Below are 10101 nucleotides of genomic sequence, written 5' to 3' on the forward strand. Positions count from 1 at the left end.
GAGCAACCAGTGGAGCAAAGCCAGACCTAGAAGGGGAAGGTGCGGGGGGACATGCTTTTAAACGTAGTTTTAAACTTGTCTCGTTTTACTTTCCCCCTCAAATTCTGCGTACAGGGCCCTCTACGTGAGACGAGGGAACACCGATCTGGGCGGGTCGCGCGGGACGCGGGACGCAGCGCGCGCGCGCTGGCGCAGCCCCGACACACCCCGCAGGCGGGCCGTGGGCGCATGCTCAGCAAATAACGGAACGAGGGCCGGCGAAGCTTGTCGCTCCAGGGCTTCCGTCCGGGCGGCGGGGCGGAGCCGCGTGTGTCCTTCCGCGTTTGCCGTAGCCCGACATGGCGGAGTACTCCTGCGTTAAATCCACCAAGCTCGTCCTGAAAGGGGCGAAGGAGAAAAGGTGAGGAGCGGGCTGCCCGCCGCCACCGCCCCTGCCCCGGTCTCCCCGTCTGCGGCGGCGCCTTAGGGCCGGCGCCTCTGCTGCCCTCCCCCCCCTCCCCGCTGCCTTGGGGTCGCGTCGGCGGCTGGTTTGTTTGGGGCCAGGCCAGGCCGTCCCGTCCCGTCCCTCCGGCTGCGAGTATGCCTGGGCACGGCGGCGAGGGCAGGGGTTTTCGGTTGTCAGCCCCTTTCTCCCGGCTGGTGTCAGTGACCCGCTGCGGTGGGGCTCGGGAGCGCGGCCGTGTGAGAGCGCGCTGTGGAAGGGCCGGCTCGCAGGCACGACCTGACTTGTTTGCGTCTCCCTTTGCAGCAAGAAGAAGCACAAGGAGAAGAAGAGGAAAAGGGAAGAGGATGCGGCAGAGCAACTTGATATTGTTGGTGAGCCGCCTTCCGGGAATTATGTGACAGTGTGGAAACTGTAGGGGATAGCAGAAGCTGAAGAGACTGCTATAGGGTTTTGTAAACTAAGTGTAGTCCCTGTAGAGATTTATAAGTTTCTTCTAACATGTTGCTTGTATGCTGGGATCTTCCAAATGGAACTTCTAATACCAATGGGATGGGTTTTCCACTCACCTTTTTAGCTAAACTATGCTCTTAAATAATCTCAAGCTACTTATCAGCTTGAATATATTTTTTTTTTCTTCTTCCCCAGTGATACTTGCTTCAGGAGGAGAGACTGGTTTTTTAGCGCTGCAATGCTGTTATTTAATGAGTGCATTTCTATGTAAATAACTTAAGTCTTCTGTTACTATTGTTTTGAAACTTAGTGGTTGGATCACCTGTGCTCCCTGTTCTTATACTCTGCCACTAGTTACTTGCTGACTGGGTTCTTTAGTTCATGCAAACCTTCGATCCTTTCAAAATGAGAAGAGTCGTCGTTAGTTTGTTTACTTGTTTTTAGTTTGACATACTTGCTTGACTGCTGTGGTGTGTTCACATTATAAATTTGCTACTGTTAATTGAAACTGAAGACACAAACATTAACCAGTAACAAAATATAACTTTACCTTTTCCTTTTTCATAAAATAGAAGGATCGTGGTGTGTATGGTCATGAGCGGTAACTTGACAGACTATTGCCCTTCAGTACTGTCATGTCCTCAACTGATCACGGTTCACTTCACAAACAAAAATAGCTAAAAAATAACAACAAGGTCATGAGAGACGTAGATGTATGCTGTAGCACAGAGCACATTACCAGATAAATGTCATTTTCTATTATGTGTATATAGGTATAAGCTAAAGCAGTGCAAGGGGAAGTCATTGTTGTTCCTGTGTGAAAACAAATCATGATATATGAGAAAATGGGCTGTTGTCCTACACTAGAAGAATGTTACAGATGTTTTATAGTCTTCAGTTTAGCCAGATTTCCAAAAAGTGGGAGAGGTTTGGAAAATTCATACATGGATCTGTGAGCCCTGACTGTATAGGACAAGTCAATTAGCTCCATGTGTTGTATAAAGATAGGGGAAGATATTTCTGCTCAAGGCAGATTGACTTGCCAGACGTACCATGTGATTAAAAGACATCATATTCAGATTAATTAAAAATAGTTATTGTCTTAATCAGGTAGAAAGTATTTGCAAGACAATATACCAGGAGAAAATTTTACTGTTTAAAAAATATAAATGTCATAATTCTAATTCATGTGCGTGAGTAGGGCTACCTTTAACTGTGGTAGAATTCTGTGGGGTTCCAATATTCAAACATAGATTGGCTTGAACAACTAAAGTCTAAGGATTACAGCTCACATGAAGTAATTTAACAGCAAGATGAGATAATTTATCTGTTTTTGTTGTGTTGGAGAATCTAATAATTGGATATGACCCCAAAACTGCAGGAGGCTGGTCCAGAGGAAAAAAAAAAAAAAAAAGGAAAAGAAAAAAAAACACAAAAAAAACAACAAAAATCCTTCCTTGCAAGGTGTGTCTTTGCTGCATCAGCTGAATGGATCAACTTTCTCTATGGACTAACACAAAGAAGGGATGAAGCGCAGGAGCCCGTAACTAGGGGTGGAAGGGTGGGTAGAACAGCAGGACTTCCTGATTCAGCAGCAAGACCCTTAAATTAGCTCTGTACTATAAAATAATGCACAAAGATCTTGAGATAGCAATTGTATCTTTAGAATTTCAAATCTCGGAGAAGACACAAATATCATTTCTTGAACTACTGTAATCGGAAGTTGTAATTACTCTATTAACTGTCATGGTTTTGTATTTTAGGAAACTGGTGGGCTATCAGTAATTTCGGTGAAATTACAGGAACTATAGCTATAGAAATGGATAAAGGTGCTTACATCCATGCCCTTGACAACGGCTTGTTTACGCTTGGAGCACCACATAAAGGTTTGTTTCAAGAAATTTGGAATTAAGCAGTTTTAGTAACGAAAGGCATAAAACTAGCATCACTTAAAGGCAAACAGTTTTGCAGCTAAAAGCTGTTTATTACAAATAATGCAATAATCTTAGCCGTAGCATGCAGATGACTTAAACGTAATGACTACCAATCAGTTTCAGTTACCTAATTTCTTGCTGGTTTATGTGTACAATAAATTAAACTGCATTGGAGATGATCACCTGTTAAAGGCCGTACCACTTACTGGATAAAAAGCAGTATAACTTTTATTAAATCCTATAAAGTCTTTATGTTGTCAGTTGAAGAGTGAAACTGAAGGCAGCTGAGTTTAAAGGCTTACTGCTGCATCCTCATCTTAACATGCTTGTTTTGTTAATGCTTAAGTGGGCTACTAACTTGGTGGGATAATTAGTTTGTCCTTACTTTGAATTTGAGAGCGATCAGTCAGAAAAGGACTGTTCCAGACCACTGACAGTGTGTTTCACCTCCAGCATGAGATCAAAGCAATGATGGCAATATTATCTCATTTTGGTTTTGAGGGATGGAGAGGCTAGTAGCTTTTAGGATGCTGAGTTATGTTACCATAGCCGAACCATAATAAATTTTGTTATAGAAAAAATAACATTACAAGGAGATTAAGGTTTTCAAAGCCACCTGGAGAATTAGAAAACATTCTGAACTATAAATTTCTTTACACAAGGTTTGTCTTTATTTTATGTCTTCTTTTAAGCACTCTAAATATATGAGTACCTGCATTGCTTTTATAAAAGTGGATATTCAAAAAAGGAATTTTTAAAGAAATAGTGTTGCAGCTTTCCATAGAATTTAGCAATGGCCGGTGTTTAATTGTTTTTGAAATTGCAGTACTAACAGGCTAAAATATTCTATGTTTAATACTTCATACCTAATTAATGTAAAAATCATTCCTCAGATGATGAAGGCCCTAGTCCTCCTGAACAGTTTACAGCAGTAAAGCTGTCTGATACAAGGTAATTACTGTAACAATGCTACAAGCTTTGATACTTGTTATCTTTGTTTCTGGTGTGAATACCTGTTTTGATATTATCTTGAAATACATTGTCTACTAATAATGTCTTTGTGATGTGTTGGATATTGTGAATTGCTTGAATTAAAGGCATTCTTTGTTTTTCTGCATTTTCTCTTTGAGGATTGCTCTGAAGTCTGGTTATGGCAAATACCTTGGTATAAATTCAGATGGACTTGTTGTTGGACGTTCAGATGCAATAGGATCAAGAGAGCAATGGGAACCCGTCTTCCAAGATGTAAGCTCCTCGGAATAGTTCAATTTTATGTTCCTAGCATGTGACTGTATTTTGAGTTAATCTACGTTGATGTTCTTTGTTCGTGGAGTAAAAGCCTTCTGCAGTCTCTTTCATGTTGTAACTTTTAATCTTCTGTTTTCACAACTCTGCATTTACTATAATTGGAAGTTCTTAAAATACTTCAAGTTACTGCATTTCGGCAGCTATAAGCATCTTAAGAGTGGAGGAGCCAGCAAGTCTGCTGGCTAGCTATTGAAGTGTCCATATATTAAAGAATAAAACGCATTTATAGAGCTTTTTGGTGTATTGTCAAGGATAAATGTTATGAATCAAGGATTATATACAAACTCTTTGTACTAACAACATGTTATGTTATTTCTGCAGAAGAAAATGGCATTACTAGCAGCAAATAGCCGTTTTATTAGATGTAATGAAGAGGGAGACATAGAAGCCAAAAGCAAAACAGCAGGAGAAGAAGAAATGATAAAGGTAATTCTAACTTCTACAATTAATACAGGCTTGTCATGGATATTCAAACAACCAGGTGTCTGTCTGCTACATTTCTTGTTAATACAGTTACAATCGCTTTCTATAAGCTGTCAAGTGATAGGGAGGTATTTTACCACTACAGAAAGGCAAGACACTGGGGGGGCAAGACAGTCTATGTCCTATTCCAGATAGTTCTGAACAGCTTGGTACAGAAGAGATGAATGATGACTGAAGCAGGGACAGAGACAGGTTTACCAGAATGATGCAGAAGGAGAGATCTTTTAAGTACGAGAATATAAAAAGACTATCTTGACTTTATCTGGATGCGGAAAATATATGTGTGCCTCCAAATAGAGATAGGTGTCTACTAGTCAGAGCAGTAGTTTTAAGTCAGTCTCTGAAAAAAGGCATTTTATCCCTGCTAAAACTAAGATCTGTAATGGTGCTTCTTTGAGATGAGGGGATTATGTCTTACAGTAGTATCGAGGATTACACTTAATATTTCCCATGCTTCAGGCAGCTCTTGTTTTTATTGCAGTTGTGTCCAGCTGCGAATTAACCAGTTTGGAAGCTGTGAACTTAAAAAGTCGCCATGACTCTCATTCTGTTATGAAGTATATGTTGTTGTCTTTAACCTGTAACTTCTGGTTTTTAAAAAATTGGCATTTTCTGATTTGGGGTTTTGGTTTTGGTGGTTTCTTTTTTTCTCTCTCAATGACTAGATTCGTACTTGTGCTGAAAGAGAAGCTAAGAAGAAAGATGATGTTCCACAAGAAGACAAAGGAAATGTTAAACAGTGTGAAATCAATTATGTGTACGTAGTTTAGAGCTGTTAACAGGCTCAAGTACCCTTTTTCACTTCTCTTTGGGGTCACCTTTGGTGGAGGGGCAAAACTCCCACCTAGCCTTTCACTTGATTTCTCCTCAACAGAACAAGGGAAGAAAATAGCATGAGAAAGCTTGTGGGTTGAGATGAAGATGGGCAGATTGTGTACCAGTTACTGTCACAGGCAAAACAGACTCAACTTGTAAAAAATTAATTAAATTTATTGCCCATTAAAGTAGATTTGTGTAGTGAGAAACAAAGACAAAAATTAAAAACAACACCTTTCCTTCCCCATTGTCCCAAGCTCAGATGGACTCCAGACTCCTCCACCTGCTCCCTCAAGCAGGATGGAGGTATGGGTCAATACATAGTGGTTTCTCTCTGCCACTTTTCGTCTCCCACTTTTCCCCTGCTTTGGCATGGTTCTCTCCACAGGCTGGAAGAGAATATCTGCTCCAATGCCTGAAGAACCTCCTCCCTCTCCTTCTCTGTCCTTGATGTCATGCTGCCATTTTGCACTTCACCCCTCCCCCCCCCTCCCCCCCCTCCTCTTCTGCCTGTGTGGCATTTTGCCCTTTCTTAAATATGTTTTCACAGAGGTGCCACCAGCTTTGCTGATGGACTCAGCTGTGTCCTGCAGTGGGTCTGTTGTGAAGCCAACTATGTCCAGCACAGGGCAGCCCCTGGCCTTTTCTCACAGAGGCCACTCCTGCAGCTCCCCCACTACCAGCACCTTGCCACCTATACCCAGTACACTTTCACCCCCTGACTCATCATGCTAGTAGTTGAAGAAGGGACTCTTTAGAACTTGTAAATCATGTCATGCTAATCATGTAGGGGCTTATTCCCACTTAGACTACCAAAAAAACCCAGAGTAGTTTTCACCTACAGAAGTCTTGGTGTAATATTTGATACCATGATGGTCTGCTGGATTTTATTAGGCCAGTCATCTACTGTGTAATAGAAGTTAAGATTCTTATCATAGCTGTTGTTTTATTGAAACACAAAACTTTAAAGGAGTTACACTTTTTTACATTTTTTCCCTCCCTTACAGAAAGAAATTCCAAAGTTTTCAAGACAAAAAGCTTAAAATAAGCAAAGAAGATACAAAAGCCCTTAGAAAAGCCAGGAAAGAAGGCACTTTTCATGAAATGCTGCTTGACAGGTACTTAAAAGTACAAGAAATAATATATTGATTTAAAAACTACTGGAAGATGGAATTACAGTAAACCTGGGGTACAAAAGAGAGCTAGATTTCAGGGTGATGGGGTGTTGAGCATTTACTCTCTGGTCAGTGTTCTGCCTGAGTTCTGGGGTTGGCTTTTTTTTGGTTCTGAATTTTCACTTCTTTAGCTGAAGTTTGCAGGTTTGGATTTACCCAGAAACGAATTCTTTTGGAAGTCTTTAACTATATTGTTCAGTTTCTTTAGTACAGAGGAGTTGAGGGATGAATCTTTTTAATCACAAAAATACCTATTGCACTGGAACATTTTTGAGAGGGTAAAGCTGTGTTTTAAAGAGAAATAGCATTTATTGGGAACAGTCTTCATGTTGCATAGTGGTAATAAATGTATCTTTTCCTCCTCCCCTTACCCACCCACACCCCACACCCCCCCCCCCCCCCCCCGAGCTGAGACTATAGAAACTGTCTTGAATTTTTGAAATTTTTTGTATTGGTATACAGTATAAATATTTGGATTAATTCAGTGGGTGGAATGCAGAAGACGATTTCTGATAATTGCAAGTGATGTGAGAACACTCCTGGGCCATCACAGATTCAGTGTCAGTTTGAAATCACACTGAATCTGAATTCCATTCCTCAGAGTGGACAAAAAGCAATTCAATGATGATTTGAAGGGAAAGACAAGGTTAACTTTAGACATTGCAGTTCCAGCTCCTTAAGAAAACAAAGTTAATTAATAAATCCAAAATGTTCTTAGGCTTTTATATGTGCTTTGAAGTAAAGTTTAAGAAAAATTGCTTTCAATGCTTCCTTAACACTTTAAGGCAGATAAAACATGCAGGTGTAATTGTATTTGGTATTAATCTAAATCTTGTTTCATTCTTTTTCCATATAGGAGAGCAAAAGTGAAAGCAGATAGATACTGCAAGTGACTGTAGTATCTGCAAGTGACAACCAGCTGGTCCATTTTCTTCTGCATCTTTGATGATAGGGTCAAATTGAAAACAATAGTAAAATGTTTTATAATTATTTTTTATTGAAGGTGTTTTGCTGATGTTTTTATTACTCTAAAACTACATGCTATTAAAATAGTGAGATAATTGTTTAATGGAAAAGAAGTTGACCCACTGAATCTTCCAAGACTAATGTAAGGAACCTGAACTTAGAGACAGGGCAGAAGAGAACAACAATGACGTTCAGAAGTAAAATATGGTTAACACATTGAACCATTAAGAAATATGTAACTGTATTGAACAAGAAGTAATTGAAAATGCATGTCTTGGAATGCATCCTACCAGATCCTGAGTAGGACATGTGTGGAGCTATTCTACACGGCATCAGGTAAGGGCTGGGCCAGAATATTCAGGCTTCATAAAGCAATGTTCAAAACAGACCCACTGTTCAAGTTGATAAGTGGTGTAATGCATATGCTGGAAAAGGTGTTGACAAGTCACAAGAACCCTGTTACAAATGAAAATGCAGGTGCTTCATAAGAAAAGGGGATGGCTTTTTTGTGTTAGCAGGCCGCTTATTTTACAAGAGGGAAAAACTGATTTTGCAAACTTGCTGGTTTCTCTATGTTATGGACTTCAGTTTGTTTAATAAAACAGCAGGGACTTTTTTTAAGTTCATGGTATAATATGCATTCCTAGTATCTCATATAAAATATGATTGCCCCTGTCGTCTTTGATGACCAAGAAGCTTTTCAGTAACAACATCTCCACAGGAACTACCTCAGTCAGAACAATTGCTTACTCTCTCCACAGCTTCTGTAGTCTGCATCATAAAGATTACTTGGTAAGAATGTTGAGGATTTTTATGGTAATAATTTGAATTGTCTCTGTGGAGCTTCTCCTAATTTTCAATTTGAACTGTGCGCATAGTACAAACATGTAAGCTCATGCAAGATAATGATGTGTCTAAAAAGAGCACAAGAAGAGACCAATAAAGTCTAGTCAGTAGTGGCAACTTATATTGGTCTAATTTCATAGGCAGTTGGTCTTGAGGAAGAAGCATGAGAATTTAAGTACATCATAATTGTTTAAACCCTCTACTGACTTTTCAGCATAAAACCAAATTAAAGCTGGTTAGGGAAGGCTAGCTGAGGTCAGCAATAAAAACGTTTATTTTTCAAAGAATTTAGAAAAGTATGGATAGAGCCCTTACAGATTTTATGGAACCAAAAGAAGAAAATCTCCATGGGCTCGACACATTTATGATGTAAAAGAGGGATTTTTAGAAACTCGTTTCTAGAAAGGCAAACAAAAATCCAGACCTTTCTCTGATGGCATTTTTAAGCTTTCCATACCCAGCTCTATCCCACTGAGTACAGAGATTTTTGCTACAGGACTTTTCCCTCTAAGGCACTAGAATTTATTTGTTTTATACCTGTTAAACCTAGTATTCACTTAATACCTTTTGTACAAAAATAGATGCACTCACTAGTTCCTTGTATGTATATCTATTTTGGAATGAGTGCCTTTTCTTCCCACTTTAGCTTTTTCTGTAGAGATACTAAATAAGAAATCAAAATGCCCCCTCTGGGGAGCTGGTTTGTGCAGCTATATTGGGACAGCTGTGTTTGTAACTTTCTTATATGGACAAATCCTTAGAGACTTTCCTATCATTCCAGCTGCTCCGTAAGATTTTGTATTTTAATGCTGATAGAAGTTATAACAGAATGCTGAGAAATTAAGTAAAACCAAGGTCTATGCTGAATGGAAAAGAAAATTAGTAAAATGGAATTATCAAATGAGAGTTTTCCCCTCAGTTTTTGGAAGTAGAAAAGACACACACACCCACCCACACACACACCCCAGTAGCTGTTTTGTTTTGAACTTAAATGATCTTCTAGAGAATTGTCTTTTCCCCTGTATCTATCACTTATCTGATTATTGTATTTCAGGAAGTACTGTTAACCAAAATGTGGTAGTATCAGATGGTCACATAAACTGATCAAATGCTTGACCTTTTTACCAGTATCAATAGCTTAATTTTAAAGTTTTCACAGATTTTCTTTCTAGTTCTCGTGCAAAAGTTTGAGTTTACTCTTTAAGCTTACCACATAGGAGGAATGACTGAAAGTTATCTTTATTTCCTATCAGTTTCTATTAACTACACATTCTTTCAAAGCAAGTAATTGCTGGGAATATCAACGTGTTTGTAGTGGGACTCTGCATTAAAACATTTGCAAAAAGAAACTAATTAGCAGAACTTATCTTTGATCCTAATTTTTTAAGTATCTCCAGAATTAAGATTCCCTCACGTATCAATAACCCAGTTATAAAATCTTATTAACTGTATCACTTGTGAATATTTGGCTTGTATTAAGGGAATGGCTCCAAGAAAAATTAAAGATATGTAAGTTACCAATAGTAATCTATTTGCCATATAGCTTAAGCCCTGGGAGACAGATGGTACAATGACGTAGGTCAGAGACAGAGCTCCCTGGCTTTTAGTAGTCTTAAGAGAGAATAGTTGGCTTTTCCAGGGAACTCTCTGTATAACCTGATTGCTCTCAAGTAAAAGC

At 39.3% G+C, this 10101-nt stretch overlaps 1 protein-coding gene across 1 annotated transcript; it reads left to right on the forward strand.

Annotated features, from left to right (window-relative positions):
- Positions 1-271: 271 nt before the first annotated feature.
- Positions 272-9776, forward strand: FRG1 (FSHD region gene 1). The gene is made up of 9 exons (XM_049797794.1): positions 272-400; positions 749-816; positions 2659-2781; positions 3723-3780; positions 3960-4074; positions 4459-4563; positions 5286-5377; positions 6444-6554; positions 7468-9776. The coding sequence occupies exons 1-9, from the start codon at positions 339-341 to the stop codon at positions 7502-7504; spliced, it is 771 nt and encodes a 256-aa protein (XP_049653751.1). The 5' UTR covers positions 272-338; the 3' UTR covers positions 7505-9776.
- The last annotated feature ends 325 nt before the right edge of the window (positions 9777-10101 follow it).

Source organism: Accipiter gentilis, chromosome 3, assembly GCF_929443795.1.
Source record: "Accipiter gentilis chromosome 3, bAccGen1.1, whole genome shotgun sequence".
NCBI classification, from domain to species: domain Eukaryota; kingdom Metazoa; phylum Chordata; class Aves; order Accipitriformes; family Accipitridae; genus Astur; species Astur gentilis.

Bases quoted from the DNA above. Each gene is read 5' to 3' on its own strand.
- FRG1 (XM_049797794.1), top strand. From the start codon at position 339: ATGGCGGAGTACTCCTGCGTTAAATCCACCAAGCTCGTCCTGAAAGGG. The intron at 4,075-4,458 runs GTAAGCTCCTCG...TTATTTCTGCAG, and splicing joins GGGAACCCGTCTTCCAAGAT to AAGAAAATGGCATTACTAGC. The intron at 5,378-6,443 runs GTACGTAGTTTA...CCTCCCTTACAG, and splicing joins CAGTGTGAAATCAATTATGT to AAAGAAATTCCAAAGTTTTC.